The sequence below is a fragment of the Martes martes genome (assembly GCF_963455335.1).
Source record: "Martes martes genome assembly, chromosome: 17".
NCBI classification, from domain to species: Eukaryota; Metazoa; Chordata; class Mammalia; order Carnivora; family Mustelidae; genus Martes; species Martes martes.
In genome coordinates this window covers 42,286,695-42,312,911 of record NC_137905.1, presented here as the reverse complement: position 1 = coordinate 42,312,911, position 26,217 = coordinate 42,286,695, and the positions used below count along the sequence as shown (strand labels likewise).

The window sequence follows — 26,217 nt, the reverse complement described above, 5'->3', positions numbered from 1 at the left end:
GAAAAGGCACCCCCTCCAGGTGGCAGCACCCTCCACCAGGGTGCACTGCTTGAGGAGTAAGCGGTAACTGTTCAGATTAGAATAACATACTCTTTCCTTCGGATGGAAACAGCCCCATGCCAGGCACATGGCTTGGTGAGCAAAGCTCAGGTTAGAGTCTGATCAATGTTTGCCCCTCTGCCTGGCACGCTCGTGCAGTGAACCACCTGCCCATGTGTACAGCAGCTGCATGGCCATATCAAAGGATTATGTGAAATGGGATACTTTTAAAGTATTCGATGTGGTGACTGTAACGTCTCAGAGACTCTGTTTGTTCATGACTATTTGTGGTGTTGCTAGTATTTTTTTCTCCCTGCTGAGGCAGCTTTTCCTACCAACTTCCCATTCACAGTTCGAATGGTGCCCTCTTGTGAGTTCCAGATGGTATAACAGCATCGGTATCTTGCTCCTGCCTTTTGCTTATTGGGAAATTAAACTGTTCTTTCCAAGGAAATATTTTGGGAGTAGCGTCTCCCAAACTTTATCATCAGAGTGGCATTTCCTCTATATTGGAAGAAAACTTCCGTAGCACTAGCAGGTGGGGCACGAGGAGAAAACGGACAGGTAGAGGTAGGGAGTCATGCTGATGTGTACAGAGGCAAGCTTACCTTCCTGCTGTGACCTAGCTCTCGGCCTCCGTTCTGCCCTCCAGCTGGGATGCAGTCTTCTGCCAGGCTCAGTTCTTTCCATAAGCAGGTCCGAGGATGCTCCCAGGCCAGGCTGCCCTGCAGTTTCTTTGGCTCTGGGCTCCAGGGGCCCAGACAAGCAACCAGCTCTCTTCCACGCCCCTTCTCCCCAGCAGGGGCTACTACTTCTGGGATGTCCCTCCCTTCGTTCTTGCCACACTTGTCACCCTCCCGGTAGCCCCTCCCAAGTAGCCAGTCACCAGCGGGTTGAGCACCACACTCCAAGCCCCTGTGATGAGCCCCAGTTTCCGCCAGCAGCTTCCCATGTTGGGGCGCAGGAAGCCAGCCACATTGGAGGCATTGTAAGGTCCTAAGCAGAGCAGCAGTGTGAGCAGGGCCCCACCGGCCACCCAGGCTGCCCTTAGCTTCCGTCTGTGGCTCAGGCCTGAGCGGACGAGTGCCCGAAGGCAACCCACGTAACAGAAGGCTGTAATGCTCAGGGGCAGGAAGAAGAGCAGGAGAGAGAGGCTGAGGCGAGCGGGGCCTGCTGAGGCTGGGTCCCAGGCCTCCAGGCAGACTGGAGAGCCATTGACTGGCGTGTTGATGCCCAGGGAGCTGGTGGTATTGTCCGTCCAGCCTCCCGGAGCCTCCAACCCAAACACCAGCCCCAGGTGACAGAGGACAAGGGCCCATATGGCCGCACACACCCCCCAGGAATAGCACGGTCTCCGGGCAGCTTGGTAGCCCAGGGGGAAAGCAGCCCCTAGGTAGCGGCCGACGCTCAGGGCAGCCAGGAAGCCCCCGCCGGCATAGAGCGGAGCGAAGTGGGCAAGAGCAAAGGCAGGACAGAGTGGGGCCGGCAGAGGCCAGGCACCCAAGGCCAGGGCCTCCACTGCCTTCAGGGGCAGGGAGGCTGCCAGCAAGAGGTCAGAGCAGCCCAGATGGAGGGCATAGACAAGGCTAGGGGTGAGGCGGAGCCGGGCGTGGGACACGGCACCCCCAATGGCCAGGGCGTTGAGCGGGAAGCCCAGCGCAAAGGCGGCCGCATAGAGGGCAAAGAAGAGCTGCGGGGGCAGGTCCATGGGGCCGGGGCTGGCCTCCACGCTCCTGAGCTCTACTTCCTCCCCGCCCTTGGATAGGCCTGGGGCGAGGTGAGGGGTGGTGCTCAGGGGCTCCTGGGGTCACAGACTGCTCAGGGCGTTAGAAGTCGTCTAGTGGGATGACAGCTATCTCAAGCAGAGAGGCCCATGAGGGAGATGGTGCCAGTAAGCCGGTGAGTCTGGATTCGAAGTGAGGACGGCTCGCCCTCAGTCCTCTGCTTCCTTTCCACCACGTCCTCTCTTAAAACACAATGGAAAGCGTCCCAGTAAAGGAAAAGCCTCTTGATTTCTGAGACTGGGGAGAGAAAGGGTAGAAAATTAGTACGTAGTTGGGCCCCACGGGGTGTGTGTTTTTCCTAGGACGGGAAGTTAGAGTCCTGTGTCCACTCCCCTCCCCCAATTCCCTGGGAAGGGAAGCAGCTGCCCCCCTCCTCCCAACAGGGACAGCTGAGAGTCTGCATAGCAGCCAGTGAGGGTTGCAGGCAACTCCTAGTTGGGGTGGGGGATGGAGGGAATGTCAGGATTTGGGTAAGGTAGAGGCTGTGGCCAAGGGCAGGCACGGGGGGTGGCAGGGCAGAGCCCGAGGGGAAGCCAGGTCCCATCAGGACCAAAGGGAATGAGCTTAGCCAACTTCGGGGGCACCCTAAGTGGGTAAATGGAGGAGTCTGGGGGAATAATCGCCATGGAGAGAGGAGCCACAGAAAGAGGGACTCACCTCTTGGCATTGCCAGATGTCTCTGAGGCTCAGGAGTCCCCCTGGCCGGGCTGAGGGAGGGTGTCCAGGATGGGCAGTGAGCTGGAAAGGAGAGGAGGGCGGGGTGGCAGGCCATTAGCCGGAGGCATCAGCAGCCTGGGTGAGCAGCTAATGGGGCATCTCGAGCAGGAGCTGAGGCAAGGAGGTGAGGGTCCAAACAGATGATGCAAACACAGGAAGGGGACAGGGTGGCAACGAGGGTTTTTCCCCTAGGCAGCAGGAGGAGTGTGTAGCTAGTCCCTTGAAGGAGCAGGGTTGTCGGGGTACGACCAGAACACAGCTCAATCCCACCCCACCCCAGCCCGTTCAGACCTGCTCTGGGCACTGTCTTCTCTCCTCCCGGATGAGCCCATGGGCAGGCCCTGGCTAGTGGGCAGCGCTCACTCATAGATAACAAGCTTGGGTGACCCACACCATGTCCATCTGGTGACTGATGTGGGGATGATGAAGTCATCATTCCAAGGTGTTTTCTCTGTGACAGACTGTGGGCACGTTTTGGGAGGAGAAGGTGTCCCCTCTCCTCTGCCCTCTGGCTCGATGACAGTAGTTTCTGACCCTGCCTTCTGGGGCTGGCAGGAATGGGGAGGAGGACAGACAAAGGATGGGTCTCCTCTGGTGGCACTAAAGTGCCAGGCTTCTCTCTGGGGCACTTGGAGGGACACTGAGCGGCTCTCACTAAAGCACGGACTGTGCGAGACTCCAGCTGCCTGCTTAGATTTCTTCTCAGCCTCTCAGAATTTAGCCGTTGACTGGGGTCACCCTGCCTCTCTAGGAAGACCCGAGTGGGATTTAAAATGGCCACAGCCTGTCTCTATGATTCTGTCTCTCTGTCTCTGACTATGCCTGTCTCTCTCTCTCTCTCTCTCTCTGCCTGTCTTTCTCTCCCTCAAATGGACAACACAGCTTCTCTCTGGACTTTTTTTTGGGTGTGTGTGTGAGTCATCAGGCCACCACGTTCTCCCAGATTCCACGTCACCCAGAATGAGCTAGTGGTTTCCCGAAGTGCTCCCCACCAGGCTTCTGGTGGAGGCAGCAAGGGATTCTCAGCATACCAGCCACGGCCTCCAAAGACATGATTGGATCCCCTTTTTCTGCTTCATTTGCTCAACTGAGTCTTGGTTGCCTCCCTTCCCTGTCCTACATAGGTGGTCCAGCACCTCCCCTGGGCTGTAGAAGAACTTGCCATCTGTGTTTAGTATTTTATCTTTGGAAACTGACAGAACCCAGGCAAATTCAAAAGAAGGGCCATTTCACCTCCTGTAACAAACATTTGGAAGAAGAGAAAAGCAGGGTGTGAGGGGAGACCCTGGATCTTCAAGATCTCTGCCTCAGCCCCATGCCTCTGCTGGCTCAGGTCTCTGCCCAGTGTCACCTCTGCCGAGGGCCTTCCTCAAACCCTCTCCAAATGGACCCCTCCCCCACTCTAGTCTGTCTTCATCTTACGCTGTGTTTATTCCTAGCATTCATGAGCCTGTGATATCAGATTTGCTGGCTCCTCTGCTGGGATGTTGGTCAGTGAGGCCCAAGATTTCTGTCTGCTTTATCCTCTGCTTGTTGTGTCCGTAGTAGGACTCAGTAGGTGAATGAATGCCCGGTTGTCTGGGCCCTGAGAGGGCAGGGAGATCTGGGGCCGTGTGGATTGCTGCCTGGATTCTGGAGGCCCTGGCTTCGGAGCTGTCTGAATTCTGTTGGCCTGTTGACAGCCACATCTCTCGGTCAGTTGGTCACAAAGTAGGTTAATGTCGGCAGCTGGGCTCGAACCGGAGGGCAGGGCACCTGCTGGTTGCCAGGGAGCCCGTGCCAGGCCTCACCAGCTTCAGGGCTGCCTCCAGCTCCGTAGAGGGGAGCATGCCCTAAAACCTTATCGGTACCCTAGACTAGAGGTCCCCACGATGAGGATGATGTCGTTTCTTTTTTGTACCCCCAGCAACTGCTCTATACTGGATGCACTGACAGGTGTTCGGTAAATGTTTGCTGAATACACAGTTGAATGGGTAAATGATCCTGGGCCTCATTCTAGAGAGAGAAAACCTAAACCCTTACCTTCTCCCTGAGACAGTTCTTGCTGTCCCCCCTTCCTCCAGAAATGCTACCTCACACTGGGGACAAAGTGGATCAGTGGGGAAACGAGTGCCTCGTTCTGGCATAATTCCAAGAATGACCAGAACATCGTCTTCTCAGAGAGCAGATTCTGGGCTCAAGCAGACGGGAAGGGAGCTCAGGGGAGGAAGGTGGAATTGGTGCAGTGCCCACCGCGGGCCCAGGAACTTGTGTCCCCTTGATGGATTAACCACGTGTTTCTGCTTTTAAGAATAGGTGGAGAAAGGGGGCGCCTGGGTGGCTCAGAGGGTTAAAGCCTCTGCCTTCGGCTCAGGTCATGATCCTAGGGTCCTGGGATCGAGCCCCGCATCAGGCTCTCTGCTCAGCGGGGAGCCTGCTTCCTCCTCTCTCTCTGCCTGCCTCTCTGTCTACTTGTGATCTCTGTCTGTCAAATAAATAAATAAATAAAAATCTTTAAAAAAAAAAAAAAAAAGAATAGGTGGAGAAAGGTCAAACCTGAACATGGTGGGGAAACTGGGAGGACCGAACTGGAAAGTCCAAATTAGCGAACATGACAGGGAACGGGTAAGTGGGTCAAGAGGGTGGGTCAAGAGGAAAGCGCTGAGGTTTCTCAAGGCAGCTGGCTTTCGAGAAGTTCTTGGGCAATTGTGGGTTGTGACCAAACTTGGCAGCGGGACTTTTGAGAAGAGCTGGGAGTGATGAATCCGGTTCCCCTTCTTACATTCTCCAAGAGTGGCAAACAAGATGGCAATCTGGTTTTTAGGGACGCTGGGCTGTTGTGTTAGGTTTCTGATAAGCGACTCCAGTATACGTCCTCACTTCCTGTCTTGAGCCGCCTGCCCCATAGGTGGCGGCATCTCCATTTTGCAGATGAAGAAACTGAGGCTCAGATGGGCTGGTGAGCTTGTCCAAGATCACTGAGCTTGTTAGCAGAAGCGTCAGGACTCAGACTCGTGCTGGTCTGCCTGTAGGGTCAGTGTACCCTTCGCAACACGACAACGGACTCCCCAGGCTGCTGATTTGACCTTGAGGTTGCCTCGACCGCTTTCCCTTCTCCCCAGATCCCACGAGGCCCTCCTGCATCTCCCCATTCTCACTCTGACCCCACAGACGGGAATCGTTCATGGGTTCTTTGAGGTGGTATCTGAGCCATCTTTATTGTGCAGCTCTGGGTGTGTTACACGTCTGTCCACACCAGTGTGTGTCTCAGCCCACCAGACCCCCATGGGGAGGGGCTGCAGCAGCGTAATGGAATGCCTCGCTGACCTGTGGAGGAGAGCCCAGCTCAGGACAGCCACTCTATCCCTGTGCTTTGCCCCAGAGGCAGAAATTAGGCACAGGACTGGTGAGTGGGGCTTTCAGAGCAGGGGTGAGAGGTCCAAACGGATGGAGAGGGAAAGGAAAAAATATAGTAACAAGCTGACCCCAGCAGGGACGCCGGCCCACTGGGGATGGGGTTTGGGGGTGGCGGCAGGTGGCCAGAAAGGGGCAGGGGGATGTGTACAGTGCAGGATCGGGGTTTAGACGACTTTCCCAGTGGGAAGGAGAGCGGACAAGGAAGGTCTTTGGGAAGGTCAGGGTCACCAGCGTGGAGAAGGAAGCCCATCCCTCGGCCACATACGAAGTTCTGGGCACCGACCGGGGTGTCAGTGATGGTGTGCGTGTGTGCGCGCGCGTGCGTGCGTGTGCTTGGGTGTGGAAGGGAGGCTGTGTGGCTTTGCAGCTGAGCGGCAGGGGCGGGGCCGGCTCCTCGGTCCCCGGTCTCTCCCTCTGGTTTCTCCCTCGGTGCCTCTGCTCCAGCAGGTGTGGCCCCTCAGTGCTTGAGGGTCACGTATTCCACGGCCTCCTGGGCCAGAGGCCGCTCCCCCACCCCGAGATGAACCAGCTCCGAGTAGTGTATCCCCTCATCTTCTGGACTGTCCGGAAGCACGTTCTCATAGTCGCCCTGAGAAAGCCACGTGGTGTGAGGTGGGCCTCACGGCCGCCGGCCTCCCAGTCTGTGTTCCCAGCCTCGCCCCTCCCTGGCTCCTCCTGAGGGTCCAAGAGCCTGAGCCGAAGTCCTCTTGCCCCCACGCCGGCTGCAGTCAGCATCTCGGACTGGGCCGTCCGCCCTGGCTCCCACCACACCTGTGTCTGAGTGACCCCCCCCCCCCACCAGCCCTTGCCACCGCAGAGGCCGCCAAGTCCTTCCCATCTGGGGCTCCCAGCTGAGGCCAGGTCCCCCTGCACCCACTCCTTCCACAGCCCAGTCCCCTTACCACTCGACACTTCTTCAAGACAGAGTAAGTGACGGTGTCATCCGTGTTTGGAGAAGGTCCTTCTGTCTCCAGGGTCCCTGCATCTCTGAAGGAGGGTAGGTGGATGGCCGCGGATGAAGACTGTTGCGGGAACTCCTTCTGTTTCCAACTCCCCTAGCCCCTGAGAGCACCCCAGAGCGGAGCCTGGCTCATGGGCCTGCCGCGAAGAGGGCAGGCAGGACACGAGCCGAGCGGTTCCTCCCACAGCCCTCCCTGGGTTCACGTGTCCCCATCCCGGGACCCTCACTCGGTACCCAGTTCTTGGTGTGTCATTGTCACCGACAGGAAAGCGCAAGGCAGCGTAACTGACGGCATCCTCCATCCCAGGATTGTAGCACCCCAGGGAGTGGGGGTCTTCGGAGAGCGGGGCCCTTCTAACCTGGGAGAGAGACAAGGCCTCAGCTTTCACCACTCCTTTCTCTACCCGAGTCCCCCTCCCCTGGCCTCCGACCCCTGACCTCCCCCTCCATGCTCTGCATCCCCCCTTCCCTTTGTCTCCCCTTGACTTCTGAGTCTGCCCTCCTGGTCATCTTTTTCCATTTCTTACCTTTTGCTTCCTCACAAAGAAGCTCTGGCCACTGGAACTTTCCTGGAGCCCCTGCTGGCTCCGTATCCTCTTCCAGCTAATAAATAAAGCCCCGCTCTGTGAGGACTGGGGAGTGGGGACAGGACCCCTTGCAGTGGGCATGCTGGGGGGGCTCCAGGATGGCCAACCAGAGTCACTCCCGGAAAGGTATCAGGGAGAACAAAGGATGTGGGCCTTGGGAGGAGCTTACCTTCGCTGAAGCTTGACTCCCCAGAACGCCAGGAGGAGGGTGGCCAGGCAGAAGCCCACTCCCACGGCCACTCGCCTGCCGATGGTCTCCGGGCTGTCTGGTGGGGGAAGGAGCGACCGTGAGTTGGGGATACTGCCTCTCTCGGATCATGGCCAGCTCTGCTTTGCAGCATTTGCCCAGGAGGCATCCTCAACTTCTCTGCGTGGCCGCTGTCCTTGCCTGGGCAACTTCTTCATACGCAGGGGCCAAGATATAGAAAAAGGGAGAAGCTGGCCCCTGCCCACTGGGGCCTGGGTGGGGGAAGGGCTAACTCTCAGGAAAGCACCTGTTTTGTGACAGACACAGGCACACACAGGACATGCAGTACAAGCTACAACTTCTTTAGCGGCCGCTTGGCCATACTTATCAGAACTTCTCCTGCAACCGTCTTTCAGTGGGACCAGAGCTGGAGATAGCGCAGGGCTGTGGGGAAGGCATGGGGTGGACAGGGTTTGTCGCTTCTGTGCAGGGGAAGACAATGACAATGCAGCCCTGAGGGGAAAAGGCAGGTCTCCAGGGTGTCTGCAAAATGGAGACCCCAGACACGGGTGTTTATACAATATGTCGCATTTCCAAAGAACCCGTTCAGGCATCCAGCTTTGCAGGCCACGACCCTCTAAATCTAAAGCCGTAGCTCCAAGTTTAATCGGAAAAAGTCAATTAAATATCTTCCCTATTGTTTCCAGACTCTTCATACACCCTGTACACACATGGATATAGCACAGTCTCCGAGTGGTATTGTTAACGTGGGAAAAAAAGAACGTCCAGGACAACGTGTGCGTGTGATGGAGGTTGTATAGACATAGACCTACTTATGGTATTGTGAGTGTACAGAATAGCTCTGTAAGGGAATGCAACCAGCCGCCAGTACTGAAGGCCTTCAGGGAGGGGGTAGAGTCCTTAGGGAGAAAGAAAGGAGAGGTGTCTTTCTACTATTTACTTTTTCATGCTATTTCATTTTACCTTATCTTAAAAAAAATACTGAAATCTCAAGATAAAGATGAGCAGCCTATCAGGGGTGAGACAGAGAAAGAGCCCAGAATGTCTGGCAGGTAGGGGCAGCCCTAGAGGGAACCCTCCTAGAGAGAGTCGGGAGATGTTGCAGACAGGTGAGCCTGTGTGGAGCAGGAAGTGACCTGCTGGGCCACCCCACAGGATGGCGGGGGAGGGGCCAGGGAAGGAGGGGCCAGGAGGAGCCTTACAGTAGACAGTGAGGATGCTGGGGGGCGACTGGACCGTGCCCAGCTGGTTGGTGGCCTCGCACCGGTAGGCGCCTGAGTGCTGGATCTTCACGGGATCCAATCTCAGCATCTGATCATAATGGTGGAGGTTTTGGTTCTTCCAGTCAAACCAGGTGTACTGGAGGACAGGAGGGTTGGCATCGCTCTCACACGTCAGGACGGCCTTCTTCCCCTCCATCACTTGGTCCTTCGGGCTGATGGCCACATGCAGCATCCTTGGTGCATCTATAAGGAGAAGCAAAATCAGGATCCAGGTAGCTGGTCACGGGCTCTTCGGCCTGTCTCCAGCCCCAGCCACGCACTCACACAGCACTTGGAGCGTCCTGGCCTCAGACATGGTCTGACCTATGGAGTTGTTGACAAAGCAGTTGTAATTGGCAGCATCTTCCGGAGAGACGGAGTCGAAGGTCAGTTCTTTTCCTTCCTTTAGAAAGATTCCATTTTTCTTCCAGAAGAAGCGGACATCTCTGGGGCGGCTACTTGAGAAGTTACATTCAAGGCGGACTCGGTCCCCGGAGTGAATCACAGAAGAGGGGATGATCTGCTGGACCCTGACATCCTTGGGGGCATCTGGAGAGCAAGGGCCTCAGGCTGGCCTCTTGGGTCCCTTTCCCTCTTCCTGTCCCCATGATTTCCTCTCCCCTTGGTCCTGAGGCCAGACTCTCAGCCCTTAATTCTCTGTGAAGGTTCCAGCCCCGGCCCCAGTCCCCTCACCCTGAGAGCCCATATCACAGCTGGGCTACCTCTTGGGTCCCCTTGCCCGGTCACTCACACTGGACATCCAGGTTGACAATGGGAGCCCACGAACACCACTGGTTACAGGCTGCACAGGTGATTGGCCTGATGTCCCAGGCAACTTTTTGAATTATCAGCACCTCGTGTGCTTGTTTCGTCTGAGAGCCTTGGAAGTCCCATACATATTGGGTAACTCTGGGATTGCTAGAACTGTAGTTACAGGACAGGGTCACAGTATCTCCTTCTTGAATCCGCGTGGGGTTTTCAATCACCGTGGTTACCTCCTTGGGAGCATCTGGGAGAAAACCAGACGGATGGGCGAGGAAAAGTCTGCTGTCCGGGCTCCCTTTCCCAGTTCCTTCTCCGCCACCCTCCGCCCCAGCATATCCCCTGCATTCACACAATTCCTAAATCAACCAAAGGAAGGCTTGTGCTTCCCTCTTGCATCTGTGTGAGGACCCGAACCCTGGCTGTGGTCTGAGGCGGGGTGACTAGAGCAGAGGTTAAGCAGAGAAGGTGTGGTGTGTGCAAGGCAGAGGCGCCCCGTCTGTGGGTCTCTGCAGGGGCCTGAGGCACAGCGCTAGTCCACCGTAGTACAGGCATTCACTGCAGGGGCGGGGCGGGGGGGAGGGAAAAGCACAACCCTGGAGCCAGATGGGCTGAGAGCTGAGTGATGGTGGGCTGTGGGACTCAATCTGCTCTCCATCAGATGGGGTCCTAAGAGCACCTGACCTGGTAGAGTCCCTGCCAGGGGGAACTGGGATGAAGCCCTCAGAGAGGAGTAAACACACTGGAAATGTGGCTGCTGCTGCTGCTTCACACACCCACTGTCTAGATGTTCAGGGTTCGAGCATCCCCATCAGTCAGTATCTGGCTCAGACTCTGACATCCCAGGGTCCAAGGCTCAAACTTAGGGATTCTCTTGGTCTCGGGCTCGACTGACGGACGAGACTGACTGTGTTAAACAGGGTCTGACCTCTGATGAGAGGCGGTGAGACATTTTGCTCCAGTTCTCGAAAACTTCAGGCCCCCTTCTGGAGCTCCAGCACTAAGTGACACCAAGTTCTCCGCGTCCCTCATGGGCCCTGGCATCTTGCTGTTCATTCATTCAGCAAACATCTACTGAGCACCTGTCACAAGCCAGACCCTGTTCTGGCGCTGGGTATACAACTCGGAACAGTAGTGAGGCACCTGCCCAAGGAGCGTACGTGTCGGGAGACCCCCTGCTTGCCAGGGGGGTCCAGGACTCTCCTTCGCCCCATCGGCCTGCCTCCTTCTCCCGCTAGAACCCAGAGGCCCTGTGACTACTCACACTGGACATCTAACTCAGTCTCCTGGTCAATTTGACTAGGACCAAGTCTGTTTTCTGCCATGCACGAGTACTTCCCAGCTTGGCTGAGGAGGACCGCTGGGATCTGGAAGCTCTTGCTTGTCCTTCCCGGCACTGCCACTCCGTTGTGATACCAGGTGTAATTGGTTGGAGGAGGATTGGCCAGTGACATACAAGTCATCTCTACTTTATTCCCCTCCTTAGCTGGCGAGGAGAAGATCTCAACCCTGGAAGGTTCTGGAGCATCTGCAGAGGCAGAAGAGGGAGGTGAACAGAGGCCACTGTTGCTCACCTCTCCAAGGCCTTGGTTCCACGCCCCGCTAACTCCCTGCCTGCCCCCCCCCCCAGTTCCCAGGAGGCTCACAATACACTTGGAGGACCACTGCATCCGACTGTCCTGAGCCTACATCATTGAAGGCCTCACACTGGTACTTTCCACTCATCTTCTTGGTCACAGAGAACAGAGTTAGCATGGATGTCTTCTGCCCCCTCAGCTGGGTGCCATCTTTGAGCCAGGCTATGTTCCGGGGCTCTGGGTTGCTGCTGATGACCTGGCACGTCATGGTCACAGACTCTCCCTCTGTTACATTGGCTCCTTCGGGACTGACCTCAATCTTCAACTTTGGGACATCTGGAGAAGCAGAGGGGCAGTGGGAGAGGAGGCGGAGGCTTCTCAGGGGGTGCCACGTAGGGGGGAAGTTGCAGGGCTTTGATTCAGATAAAGCAGCGGCCTATACACAGTGGACGAGGGTGGGCGGAACTTGCTGTCCCCCTTGTCAACAAGGGTGGGCTGGTCCAAGCACCTGGTGACCGTCACCAGACTCCTAACCAGTCTCTGCTCTGTGCGCCACCCTATAACCCGTTCCCAGAGTTCTGGTCTCCAGTCAGTCAGCTGTCTTCCTGATCCTGTCAATCAGACTTGGCCACTCCCCTGCTTGAAACCTCTCAGTGGATTCCACACGCAGAATAAAATCCAAAACTGCACTGCAGCCCACGAGGTCTGGCGTTGGCCCTCCTTTCCTACCACTGGGCCCCTTGGACACAGGGCTGAGGCTCTCCGGCCCCTCACTCTGACGCAGGTGCACCAAGCTCCCACCCCCCAGGCCTTTGTCATTCCTCTTTTCTCTCCCTGGAATCTTCTGGCAAATAGCTGCCTGCCTCAGTCTTTCCTTCCACCCAAGTTCACTGTCCTCAGAGAGGCCTCTGTCCCTCCCTCTCTCTGTCCGAGCCCAGCTTTGCTTCCCCCCCAATACACTTATCACTGCCTACCCTTAAGATCGGCATTTCTTTGTTAATCTAGTCATTGTCTGTCTTCCCCAGCTGCAGCGCTAGCTCCTCAGTGGGCAAGAAGAGGCCTGGCACCTAGGAGGCTCGTAGTCAATATTACTGAATGAATGAGTGAAGCACAAACAATGATGTGAAGACATTTCTTACCCCGCAACCCCCACCCAGGGGAAGCAAAAAACCTAACCACATGATCTCAAATTCACATCATAGCTCAAGGATATTATGTTATTCTCTTAGACCAAAGCAGATGCTAAGACGAAGCTGTTCCCCCAAAACACTGGGCCTAAGAACAGGGGTGATGGAGGGACGTAGCCCTGGCGGGACCTTTCCCAACCATGGATGTCCACGGACCCATTACGCGTCCTTCTGTGTCGGTACCCGCTACCCTTGGCACACTCTGAGGTGGAGGAGAAGAGACAAGACCCTCCTCCTTCCCCTGGGGCCCTGGGAAGCACTCACGCTTCACATCTAGCAACACCGTTTCCTTGGAGAGCATCTGTTCTGCTTTGCGGTCCCAGAGCTGGCACGTCAGATTCTTGCCGTGGTACGTCCACTGCGGCTGGAAGGTGAGCTTGCTCTGGGTGGAGATAGTCTTGGTGGTCAGGGAGGTCAAGGTGATGGCACGCCCCTTCAGGGACCCTCCGGGATCCCCTTCCAGGGACCACTGCAGCTGGATGTTGTACCCAGGGCAGGAGAAATTCAGCAAGCAGGTCAGAGTGACTTCCTGGAACTCCTGGATTTCTGGCGGGAGCTGAATTTGAAGTGGAAGTGGGGTCTCTGCAAGAGAGCAGGGGCCAAGCTGGAGGCCTGGGAGACCAGGCGCCTTCCTGCCGGCCTCTCACCCATGGCTATAGATGCCCTGCCCCCAAATAAGCCCTCAGGCCCCCTTGCCAGTCCCTTCCACCTCTCTCTTCAGGCTTGCCTTTCTCTGCTTTGCATCACTTTTGCTCAAGGTCCCGTGATCCCTGCTTCTCCTTAGGAATCCCATTTTTTTTGTTTTGTTTTTTGTTTTGTTTTGTTTTGTTTTTTTTAAAGATTTTATTCATTTATTTGACAGACAGAGGTCACAAGTAGGCAGAGAGGCAGGCACAGAGAGAGAGGGGGAGGAAGCAGGCTCCCTGCTGAGCAGAGAGCCGGATGTGGGGCTCGATCCCAGAACCCTAAGATCATGACCTGAGCCGAAGGCAGAGGCTTAACCCACTGAGCCACCCAGGTGCCCCTAGGAATCCCGTTTTATATTTTATACTTAACCTCGTTCTCTTTCCCTGATGTTTGCTCTCTAAACATTTTCAAGATCGCTCCCCTGCCCTGGGGCAATTTTACCAGGTTTGGTCAACATGCCTTTCCTGGCTCTGATGACAGACCTGCATTTGTCATGGCCTCCGTGCTGGGAGGCATCCAGCATGGCATTCCTTTAGGGAACCCCCGGCTTGGCCACCCCTAGGACTGACGGTCTGAAGCTACATCTCTCATCGCAGTGTAGGGCTGCTCGGCTTAGACCCCTCCAGCCCCTGCACTTGAAGAAACAGGCTGTGGGGCGGAGGTCCCAGGCCTAGGTTTTATTCGTCCCCTACCTGCGTCTCTTCTAGACATGGAGGCCTGATTAGAATGAATTGCCAATATTAAGGCACTGGGAGAATTCACTCAAACCAGATTCCCATCCTCCCTTGAAAAATCAGGCAAGCAGGAGCACCTGGGTTGCTCAGTTGGCTTAAGTATCTGCCTTTGGCTCAGGTTATGATCCCGAGGTCCTGGGATCGAGCCCCGCATCAGGCTTCCTGCTCAGCGGGAAGCCTGCTTCTCCTTCTCCCTCTGCCTACCACCCACCCTGTTTGTCCTCTTGTCTTTCTCCCTCTAATAAATAAATAAAGTCTTAAAAAACAAAGAAAGAAAGAAAAATCAGGCAAACTGGAACCCAGATTCTAGCATGGGTGGGAGCTGAGGGCCAGGTTCGATGCTTGAGGAGAGACAGGTGCTCAGGCTTCGGGCTCCATTGTCTCAGGCTGCCCGGGTCACTCATGGCAGCTCCTGCCTGGCCTCCACAGGCAGCCTGGTTTGCATCCCCTGTCCCAGGAGTTGGGGGTTTCCCACCTCCCTCCTTGCCCGAAACCGAGGCAGAGGCCCCCGCCCCCCAGAACCTTACTAGAGACATTGAGGTCTATTTTCTCCATCCATTTGGAATTCTTCTTTATCATCCTCAGCCCCAGCCAGCCATTGTCTTCTTCCCGTACAGGGTTGATGTGTATGGTGCAGTTGGATCTTTGGTCTCCCAGGAACTGAACCCTGTCCGGGGGATCAGGATGCTTCCAAGGCTTTGTGTTGTTATACAGAATGAGCCCCTCGAAGTTCTTGGTGGCTTCATCATATTTATAGTTTCTGTACACGATCAGTTCTTCCAGCTCATCTTTATTCCCGAAAACTGTGTAGGTACAGGGAATCCAGACGCAGGCCCCCTCCCAGCTGTAGAGAGTGCGGGGGTGCTCAAACCTCCATTTAGATGAGTCAGAGAAGGCCAAGTATTCTGGAACCCACCACAGTGATCAAAAAGCATTATTGAGGGACATAAAGAGCTTTCAAATGAATAATGAATCCCCTCTGAAGATAGAGGGAGAGAGGAAGGTACACAAAGAGAGAAGTGTATACACACACACACACACACACACACGCCCTGCCTGTCCCCACCCTCCCCAACTCTCCTCCTCGTCCAGCTCCCACAGACATCCCAGAACCCGAGCCTAGACCACAGTCCTTACCAAGGAGCAGGAGCGAGGGGCCGAGGAGATGCATGGTGCTGTGTCTAGGCAGGAATCTGGGCCGGGAAGAATTTGTCTTTGAGCCGTCTGGTCACTTACTTCTTTCAGATGACTTTCTCGCTCACCCACCAAGCTCCAACCCCTCTTCCACATGCAAACCAAACCAAACCACATTTGGTTGCATGGCAGGAACTGAATTCTGAATGTTCATGGGGCTTTTTGTGGGCATGCCATGTCTATTGTGTCAGCCTGAGAACTCTGTACAGCGAGCCTGCCTTTCTTCCTAGCCTTCCTTCCTTTCTTCCATCCAACCAACCAACTATCCATCCATTTATCTATCGTTCTTTCCCTCCTTCCTTCCTTCTTTCCATCCATCCATCCTTCCATCCATCCCATCCTTCCTTCCATTCATCCATCTGTCCATCCATTCATAATTTTACAAACTTCCTGCCCAGCTCTCAGTCTTTGAGTGGCACCAGACCACTGGTTGCCTTGAATCCCAGGCCCTGGGCAACTTGAAGTTCACCTTGAGGCAAGTAGTGGAGGGTTTTAGGTAGGGCAGAACCATGCTCAAAACTTGATTTTAAAGACCAAGAACAAAATTACTTTAAAACCAATAATTAAGTGTGATTCCAGGAGAACATTTAGAGGGGTCTAAAAGAACTTAGGAGAATGTGGTCCCACTCAGAGAAGCCCGGTGGCTGGGAAGAAAACATAAATCAACCAGGTGGGGACAGAGGTCATGCTTTGGGTTAAGACAATGACACGCTAGTCCCAGCCGATTGTTGCCAGTGGGGAACATGAGCTCAGCACTGCCTGACCTTCCACTGTTTTAAGAGAAGTAAGAAGCCATATTTTCATGTGAAAGGTCCTGCTTTCAGAAACAAACAAAGAAACATGGTGCTGGCCAAACCCAACCTATTTGTGGGCCAGAAGCAGTCAAGGGCCCCCAGTTTGCAGCCACGACCCGTCTGTCTCTCTTTGAGACATCAGTGAGCTTCTCCACCGCCTTACTAGCCTTTTACATAGAGTTACATTTACAGAGAGTTAAATTTAAGTGCCAATTTGCATGGCTGGGCCCCTCTGTGCTGGTCCCTCTGGAGTTAGCAGGATGTGTGACAGAGTGTGTCTCCGGTCTCAGCACAGACCTGCACCCGTCCCACCTGCGCAGCCAACATTTCCCACGCACCAAGGGCCCCTCACCCCCTCGGGCTGTTCATCTCCTCAGGCTGCGTGGCTCATGTCAGCTGCTGTTGGGGGCCCAGTACCCGGCATGGGGAAAGCGAGGCCGCTTGCCGAGCAGGAAGGGGACCTGTCCCCAGGAGTAGAGGCTGTGCCAGCCTGGGCTGGGCCTAGGTTAGGAGTGAGGACTGTGAACGGGGGCAGACTCTCCAGGCAGAACAGATACCAGCTGTGCGGGCACTAACAGTGCTACACACAAAATCATCTTCAAGGCCACATCCACTTGAGAAAACTTGGGTTAAAAAGGTAAATCAATTCCCAAATGTGGGTCTTTTTGGTCCCTTTCATCAGCTGGGTACACATCATACATGTCCCAGCAAGGGGGCCAGAGTCCAGTCCATTGCCCACGCTTCTTTAGCCACGGGACTGATTTTACTTTTCCTGTGAAAAACTTGGCAAGGTCACAGGGTCAGTGTTTTGAGGGATGCGCTGGAAGTCCCTTTGTGTTTCCACAAGAGCTGTGGCAAGGGCTAGATTCCCTTCTCTGTGGCAAAGACTAGCCTCCAGTAGCTGGACCCTTGCGCTCCCTCTGCCACCAGCCGCCCTCATGGGGGAATGGCTTGAGGACACCAGGACGAGTGGGAGAGAGCACGCCTCAGAGCAGGGCTGTGTGCTCACCCCCAGCAGCTCCAGGCCGTCTCTGGGCCATAAGTGGGACCACAGGCCTGGAACTGGAAGGCTGCTGAGACTAGGCAGGAGGCGGGGGGAAATAGGCATTAGGCACAAAGGCTCAGGATAAGGTCACACTACCCAGATGCCTGGTCTCTCAAAACAGGCCAGTTGAGGACCTTGCCGGATCTCAGAGCCAGCCTCCCCGAGGCCATTCTTCCCTCCCGGGGAATCTGGTGACCCATTTTACTCTCAGAAGCCCATCAGGCCCATCAGGGGCCATGTGCAGAGACAGGGGTCTGTGTCCTGTTAGAACACAGGCAAGAGGGAGGACAACTAGCCACTGTGCTCCCAGGCCTGGCACACAGCAGCTGCTCCACACTGGCTCGCCGAATGCAAAAGAGAGCAAAAATGGTTTTTACCTGTTTCCTCGTGTCTTCCTTCTTCGGGGACCCTGGCCGCATCTGAGAGTGAAAGGGGAAGCACAGTGAAGGATTTTCACCCTCCTCGGCCACACCCCCTGCCCTTCTGTGACTCGCAGGGCGACCAAGAGGCCTGGCGAAGTGGAGAGTTGGGAAAAGAGGGAATGAAGGCCGTGTGGGGGTCAGAGGCAGATTGGAGGGAACAGTCGAGTACCCACGGTCAGTTTTTAGTTTCAGTATATGGAGTTTCTACATCAGATAGTTAGAGCTAGTTCCTCCACAACTTCCTCCCCATCCAGCTCTCAGGAAACAGCTGATAATTCAAGCCAGGCCGTCAGAACTGCCAGCCTGCTCCTAAAAGGCACAAGGCAATCTGAAAATATTTGTAGTTTAGTGCTACCATCCAGTGATTCTCATTCCCATGCTTTTCCTCCAAAGGCAAGAATGGTGGGGCATCTGGTCACTTACCTGGATGCTTCAGCAGCTCCCAAGGGTTGAGGGAAGAGCGCACAGATATCAGGAAGAAGAAAGATAACTTACATGAAGTGTCAGTGAACGGGCAAGTCACGAGACTGGAGCCTTTCTATATGGTCAGGCTTCTAGTCAGTGTCTTGAGACCAGAACCATTCATCAGGCAGAGCCGTCCAGATCCTACAGGGATTTGAATAGGTAAGTCTCTGAGGAATCTGCATCCTGATGTCACCAAGCTCTACTGACTGCCGCCAATGAGGAGAAAAAGGGAAAGGATAGCTTGTTCAAAAAACAGTGATGTTCTAGGAAGGTGTGTTCTTCCCTATTTCTTTTGCTCAGAACGGCTAAACCCCTGGATTTTATAAAACAAGCATAAGAAGACATTGAAAGTTTGAGAGAAGACACACTGGTTAGGAACCTTGGGACCTGAGGAGCGACAGGATGGTGAATTCCCGGGCTTCCGCTGGATACTAAAGAAGCAAGAAACTAGAAGTGCCAATGGGCTCAGACAAAAAGAGTTCAGCAAAACTCTGATCTTCTAGCCAAAGAACCAAGAAAGGGGAAACCCAGAAAGACAGAAGTCTTTCAGGCAGTAACTGCTCTGCCTCAGCTACATATCACAGAAAAACCTGCTGCTTCACTCCCACCCCTGACAGCAAAGGCTGTGTGGGACCCTAGACGTCCAACTTTGCTAGGCCGTAATGAAGAACCCAGGCCAGTCCCCCAAACCACATCTGAGTGGTGCCAGAGGAGGCTGAGTGTGGAGCTGGGCCCTCCATCCCCACTGGATTATTCCTCCCCACAGGGTCGGTGGAGACCACATGGGGAGCCTGAACATCCACACACACACACCCCAGTAGTGATGAGGCACCATTTCCTTACCAGAGTGGTGTAAGAGGAGGTCTAGAGGAGGGTCAGCGCTTTCACCATCACTCAGTGGTCATAAGCCCACCTCCTACTGTGGAATCTACATGGAAGTGATGTGGAAAACAGCAACGGATTGACCCTCCCTCTCCCAGCCAGGGTGGTATTAGCAGATGCATAATGCGGAACCTGGTCTTCTATCCCTGCCTAGCAATGATAAGAAAGCTACACGCGCGCACACACACACGCACACACACACACACCCCAGATGTCAGGAGGGGCTGAGTGGTGAACCTGAACTTCTACCCCCACTTGGCAATAATGCGGCAGTGCCACCATTCATTTCACTGGAGCAGTGCCAGGGGAGGCTTGCTAAAGCATAGTTTTGTTTTTTTTTATTTAAGATTTTATTTTTTTATTTGACAGAGACACAGCAAGAGAGGGAACACTAGCAAAGGAAGTGGGAGAGGGAGAACCAGGCTTCCTGCTGAGCAGAGAGCCCAATGTGGGGCTTGATCCCAGGACCCTGGGATCATGACCCGAGCCAAAGGCAGACACTTAACGACTGAGCCACCCAGGCGCCCCTAAATAGCACAAATTTAAATAAGATCCAGTCCCATAAATAATACCCCAAATGTCCAGGTTTCAATTGTAAATCACTTGACATACTAAGAACCAGGAAGTTCTCAAACTGAATGTGGGAATATAATCAACAGACACAAACACCAAGATGACACAGATGTTGGAATTATCTGACAAAGATTTTAAAGCAGCCATTATAAAAATGCTTCAGTGAGCAATTACAAACATACTTGAAACAAGTGAAAAAATAGAAAGTGTCAGCAAAGAAAGAAGATATAAAGAAGAATCAAAAGGAAATTTTAGAACTAAAAAAATACAACAAGTGTAATAAAAACCTTAATGAATGGGCTCTACAGCAGAATGGGGATTATAGAAATAACACCCGTGAAAAGGGACATAGAACAACAGGATTTAACCAATTTGAACAGGAGAGAGAAAATAAACTAAAAAAAAATAAATGAACAGAGCCTCAGGGGCATGTGTGGCTAGTGTGACAGAAGATCTAACATTAAAGTCATTGGAGTCTCAGAAGGAGAGGAGAAAGAGGGTGAGGCTGAGAAAACATTTGAAGAACTAATATCCCTCATTTGATGAAACAAACAAACCAACCCATACATCAGATTCAAGAAGCTGAATTAATCTCAAACAAGATAAACCCAAAGAAATCTATGACAAGACACATAATAGTCAATATGTATGTAGGGATAGAAACAAAAACTTAAAATTTTTGAAAATTTTAAAATTTAAAAATTCTGAAATAATTAAAATCTTGTAGAGTATATTCTTTAACTACAATGGAATCAAACTAGAAATCAATAACAGGAAAATCTCCAAAGAGTTGGAAACTAAACAGCACAATTCTAAATAATCTATGGGTCAAAGAGGAAATCTCAAGAGAAATGTAAAAAAAAACAAACATTGAACTGAAAGAAAATGAAAATAGAACTTATCAAACTTTGTGAGGCACAGCTAAGTTCAGGAGGGAAATTTATAGCATTGAATGCTTGCATTAAAAGACGAAAAGCTTCAGGAGCACCTGCTTAAGTAGGCTCAGTAGGTTAAGCTTCTGAATCTTGATTTCAGTTCAAGTCATGATCTCAGGGTCATGGTATCGAACCCACGTCAGGCTCCACACTCATCAGGGAGTTTGCTTCAGATTCTCTCTCTCTAACCTCTCCCTTTGCCCCTCCTCCGGCTCGCATGCTCTCTCTCAAATAAATAAATCTTTTTAAAAAAGAAGAAGAAGAAAAGCCTCAAATGAACAATATAAGTTTCCATCTCTAGAAGCTAGGAAATAGGAGAAAAATAAACCCAAAGCAAGCATAAGGAAGGAAACAATAAATACAAAGGAAGAAATCAATGAAACAGAAAACAGAGAAATAATAGAGATAATTAGATGTCTATTTCATGAAAAGACCAATAAAGCTAACAAATCTCTAGTAAGGCTGACAAAAAAAGAGAGAAGACAAATTGTTAACATCAATTCATCATGACAGGTCCTGCAGACATCAAAAAGATAATAAGGGAATACTATGAACAAGTCTATGCACATAAATTCCAAAATAAAGATTAAATGGATCAATTCCTCAAAAAATAAAAACTACCACAACTCACCAAATGTCAATTGGGTAATTTTTGTGTTTTTTAAAGATTTTGTTTATTTATTTGAGAGAGAAAAAACACAAGCAGGGCAGAGGGAGAGGAACAAGCAGATTCCCAGCTGAGCAGAAAACCTAATGCGGGGCTTGATCCCAGAACCCCAGGATCATGACCTGAGCCAAAGGCAGATGGATTACCAACAGAGCCATCCAGGTGCCCCTCAGTTAGGTAATTTGAATAGCCCTGTAACTACTGAGATCATTTAAAACGTGGGAAAAAAATCTCCAGGCACAGATGGCTTTACTGGAGAATTCAAGCTAATGTTTGAAGAAGTAACACCAATTCAACATAATCTCTTCCAGAAAATAAGAGAGGGAACACTTCTTAACTCATTCTCTGAAGCCAGGATTACCCTGATACAAACAAATAAACAAATATAAAAGACAAAACAGTATAAAGGAAAACTACAGACCAATATTCCTCATGAATATGGGGGACAAAAAATTTTACCAAAATACTAGCAGATAGAATTCAGCAATATATGAAAAGAATTATACACTATGACCAAGTGACTATTATTCCAGGGATGCAAGGCTGATTCACTATTTGAAAATCAAACAATGTAATATGTTAATAGGATAAAAAAGAAAAATCAGATGATCATATAAATTGTTGTAGGAAAAAAACACTTGACAAAATTCAACACCCGTTTATGAAAAGAACTCTCTGGAAACCAGGAATAGAGAGGAAATTCCTCAACTTGACCATCCATAACTAACCTTTAAAAAAAAAAAAAACCGAAGGTGATATGTCAACACTGAAAGACTGAATACTTTCCCCCCTCAGATTGGGACCAAGGCAAGGATGCCCACTGTCACCACTCTACTCAGTATAGTATTGGAAGTTTAGCCAGGTTACAGAATACACGATCAACACACAAATTAGTCACTTTTTAAATATTGACAATGAGCGCATGAAAGCTGAAATGTAAAATACAATTCCATTTATAATGGCTTTTTAAAAAGAAGTAATTAGGGACGCCTGGGTGGTTCAGTTGGTTAAGCGTCTGCCTTCGGCTCAGGTCATGATCCCAGCGTCCTGGGATCGAGTCCCACATCGGGCTCCTTGCTCGGCGGGGAGCCTGCTTCTCCGTCTGCCTCTGCCTACCACTCTGTCTGCCTGTGCTTGCTCTCTCTCTCTCTAACAAATGAATAAATTAAAAAATAATTAAAAAGAAATAATTAGATGTAATAAATTTAACCTAACCTATATAAGACTTGTATACTGAAAATGACAAAACAATGCTGAAACAATAAAAGAAGACCTAAATAAATACCAGATTCATGAACTGGAAGACTAAATACAATAAAGATGTCAATTCTCCCAAAGTTGACAAGCAGATTTTATGCAACTACTTTCAAAATCACAGCAAACATTTGTGTAGCTATAGACAAGATTACTCTGAAGTTTATATAGAAAGAGAACTAGAATAGAATATTTTTTAAAAGATTTATTTATTTATTTTAGAGAAAGAACATGTGCATGAGCAGGGGAGAGGCAGAGGGAGAGAATCCTCAAGCAGACTCACTGCTGAGCATGGAGCCTGATAGGGGGCTCGATCCCAGGACCCTGAGATCATGACTTGAGCTGAAATCAAGAGTCAGTCACTCAACTGACTGAGCCACCGAAGTGCCCCTAGATAGAACATTTCTGAAGAAGAATAAAGGGGTGGTCACTGTACCCTGATTTCAAAGCTTATTTTAAAGTACATCCAGTAATCAAAACTGTGTGGTACTGGTGGGGGGAATAAATACATAGGTCAGCTGAATGAACTAGAACACAAATGTGGCCAACTAATTTTTTTATAAAGAAGCAAAAGGAATCCAGTGGAAGAAATGTAAGTCTTTTCAACAAATGTTGCTGGAGCAATTGGCTATATCCATAAGCAAAACATGAACCTCAACCCAAACCTCACACTTTATACAAAAAGGAGTTCAAAGTGTGAATTACAGATTTGTGTACAAAACATCAAACTATAAAACTTTTAGAAGGTAACATGGGGGAAATCTTTGGGAACAGGACCTGATGAAGCATTCCTAGACATGACACCAAAAGCATAACCCCAAAAATCTATAAATTGAACTTCATCAAAATTAAAAATTTGTGGGGTTTTTGTTTTGTTTTGTTTTGTTTTGCTCTGTAAAAGACCTTGTTAAGACAATGAAAGACCAACTACAGACTGGAAGAGAATATGTGCATATCTAGAATGCATATATATAAAGAACCCTCAAAACTCAACATTAAAAAAAAATCAATCAAATTAGAAGATGGTGTTAATCCTAAAAATAAACCAGGAAGTTGTTTTACCGGAAAAAAATTAGTTTATTCGGGAATAACAGAATTGCAGTGTACAAGCAAGCTATGGTAAAACCACAGGCAAATGCAACGAACAAAGGAGAGGAATGTTATTTTATGGACAAGGAAGAAGTTAAAAGGAGTTGTTGGGAACAAAAGTCTGTTGGAGAAAAACACAAGTCCAGGGTGATAAGTGTTTCTCATTGGATGAGGTGCAGTGGTAGTTGATTTCTTATAGGAGGTGAAATGTGCATCTTTTCTCTACTTGGGGCCTGTAAATTGAGGATTCTTACCTGTTGAGAATTCTTCTTTTGGGGTTTGTAGTTAACCATGCTTCATGTAATTGACATTGAGTTGTATGGCTCCCCCTTTCAATTTCCCCTTCTAGCCTCCCTGCTCCGTTTTAGTGAGGTTTTTCTTCAATAATTTTCACAATGGGCGAAAGACATGAGGACACATTTCCATGAAGATGATATATATAGATGGAAAATAATCATATAAAAAGATGTTCAGGGACGCCTGGGTGGCTCAGTTGGTTGAGCAGCTGCCTTCGGCTCAGGTCATGATCCCAGCATTCTGGGATCGAGTCCCACATCGGGCTCCTTTCTCGGCAGGGAGCCTGCTTCTCCCTCCGCCTCCGTCTGCCAGGGCTCACTCTCTCTCTCTCTCTCTCTCTGACAAATAAATAAATAAAATCTTAAAAAAAAAAAAAGATGTTCACACTGGGTGTTGAATGCGACTGATGAATCACTGAATTCTACCCCTGAAACTAATAATAAAAAATAAATAAATAAAAAGATGTTCAACAATCACTAGCCTTTAGAGAAATGCAAATTATGACCACAATGAGGTAATAGTACCACACACCTATTATTGTTAGACAGCTAAAATAAAAAACAGTGGCAATATAAAATGCTGGAAAGGATGTGCAGTAACTGAATCTTTTATATATTGCTGGTAGGAGTGTAAAATTCTCCACCCACTTTGGAAAACAATCTCAAAACAGTTCCTCAGAAGGTTAAATGTAGAATTACCGTATAACTCTGCACTTCCACTCCTAGGTATATGCCCAAGAGAAAAACATAACCATCCAGATATTTGAACACAAATGTGCATAGTGGCGTTATTCATAAAAGGCAAAAAGTAGGAACAGCCCAGGTGTCCTTCAAATGATGAATGGGTAAAGAAAACGTGGTAAATCCACATAATAAAATTTTTGGCAATAAAAAGAAATAAAGTACTGATAGATACTACCACACAGCTGAACATGGAAACATTAAGTGAAAGAAGCTGATCACAAAAGACCACATATTGTGCGATTCCATTTATATGAAATGTCTAGAAAAGGAAAATGTATAGAGATGCAAAGTAGATTTAATGATTGCCTAGAGCTGGGGTGGGGGTCCTGGGAGGAAATGGGAGGTGACTGCTAATGCGCATGGGTTTATTTTGGGGGTGATGAAATGTTTTAAAATTGATTGTGGTTGGAGGTGCCTGACTGGCTCAGTCAGTAGAATATGAGACTCTTGCTCTCCAGCTCATGAGTTTGAGCCCCACGTGTGGCTTGGAGTTTATTTAAAATAAAACATTTTAAAATTGATTGTGTTGATGCTTGCACAACTCTGTGAATATAAACCACTGTGAACATAAAACCACTGAAGTGTACACTTTAAGTAAGTGGATTGTATGGGCAATTAGAAAACAGGCAAAAGTCTTGAAGAGACATTTCACCAAAGGGGATACACAGATGGCTAATAAATACATAAAGAGATGATCAACATCACTAGCCATCAGTGAAATGCAAATCAAGACCGTGGTAAGATATCACTACATAGATAGCTATTAGAACAGCCAAAATAAAAAACTAATGGCAATACCACGTTATTAGTGACAGATACAGTGAAACTGGATCATGTATACATTGCTGCTAAGAATATAAATGGTACAGCCACTCCGGAACATTAGGTTGTGGGTTTTTTGAAAAATGAACAAAATACATCTACCATATGACTCATCAATTGCATCCCTAGGTATTTATCCCCCCAAAATGAAAACTTATGTCCACATACAAACCTTTACACAATTGTTCACAGCAGCTTTATTAGTAATAGCCAAAAACTGGCAACAACCACCATGTCCCTTAGTAAGTGAAGAGTTAAATTGTGATCCATCCATACCATGGGGTAGCAGGAGCAGGGCACAATATTGAAAATGATTCTGAAGGGCATTATACTAAGAAAAAAAAAAGTCAACCTCAAAAGGTCATGCACCATATGATTCCTTTTATGTAACATTCCTGAAATGACAAAATGATAGAGATGGAAAACAGATTGCTGGTTGCCAGGGGCAAAAGGAAGTAGGTTTTACTACAAGGAAAAGCCTTGTAGTAAGGGACTAATTCTGGATCTTGCTGGCAATGATAGTCACATACATCTAGACATGTGATCAAAGGACTTGGAACTGTACCCACACTGTACTAATGCCACACTCCTGGTTTTCATACTGTACTATCATTGTGTAAGACATGGACACACCAGAACTCTATTCTATCTGTACAACTTCCTGTGAATCTATAATTATTTCGAAATTAAAAGTACTATTTTTGCAACTTCCTGTGATTCTATAATTATTTCGAAATCAATAGTTAAAATCCCCAGCAATCTCAATGGGGACTCCAGCTGGGGAACAGGGTCCCAAAGGTCTCTGACAGGAGACCCACTTGGGACTTAAATCCCTGATCATCACCTAGAAGGAGGGCCTGACGCCTCTGCTGGCATAACTCCAGGCATTGCTCAGTCTTCTAACAAGAGGAAACTGAGCAATAGGCTCACAGATGCGCCTTGATTTCTGGAGGCCAAGGGCTAATGGAGGAGGCCAGGGTGGAAGCAGGACTCTGTAACTTTGGTGTCTTTACTCATTCTTCCATCTTTTCCTCCAAAGAGGTAGATGGTCTCCATTTTGGGTGACCAATCGTTCTAAAATACTTTCTGCAATCGGTGATTCCTTCCTGTTGATGATTCTTCCACTGAGGCCTG

At 50.2% G+C, this 26,217-nt stretch overlaps 2 protein-coding genes across 2 annotated transcripts; both read right to left on the bottom strand.

Moving 5' to 3' along the window:
• Positions 1-847: 847 nt before the first annotated feature.
• FFAR1 (free fatty acid receptor 1) lies at positions 848-1,747 on the bottom strand (the record flags this gene model as incomplete). Its single annotated transcript, XM_080829550.1, has 1 exon — positions 848-1,747. The coding sequence occupies one exon, from the start codon at positions 1,745-1,747 to the stop codon at positions 848-850; it is 900 nt and encodes a 299-aa protein (XP_080685676.1).
• Positions 1,748-5,714: 3,967 nt separating this feature from the next.
• CD22 (CD22 molecule) lies at positions 5,715-15,099 on the bottom strand. Its single transcript, XM_080829501.1, has 13 exons — positions 15,039-15,099; positions 14,429-14,806; positions 12,745-13,062; positions 11,363-11,629; positions 10,981-11,244; positions 9,706-9,963; positions 9,240-9,503; positions 8,895-9,158; positions 7,654-7,750; positions 7,425-7,500; positions 7,132-7,256; positions 6,839-6,923; positions 5,715-6,525 (listed from the first exon to the last, which is right to left on the bottom strand). Exons 1-13 carry the CDS (start codon positions 15,070-15,072, stop codon positions 6,394-6,396), a joined length of 2,562 nt encoding a protein of 853 aa, XP_080685627.1. The 5' UTR covers positions 15,073-15,099; the 3' UTR covers positions 5,715-6,393.
• Between the last annotated feature and the right edge of the window lie 11,118 nt (positions 15,100-26,217).

Coding starts and splice junctions, on each gene's coding strand:
- CD22 (XM_080829501.1), bottom strand. CDS start 15,072: ATGCATCTCCTCGGCCCCTCGCTCCTGCTCCTTG. Junction 7,751..8,894: donor CAGCATCCTCACTGTCTACT/GTAAGGCTCCTC, acceptor TTCCCCCACCAG/ACAGCCCGGAGACCATCGGC. Junction 6,526..6,838: donor TCTTGAAGAAGTGTCGAGTG/GTAAGGGGACTG, acceptor TGGCTTTCTCAG/GGCGACTATGAGAACGTGCT.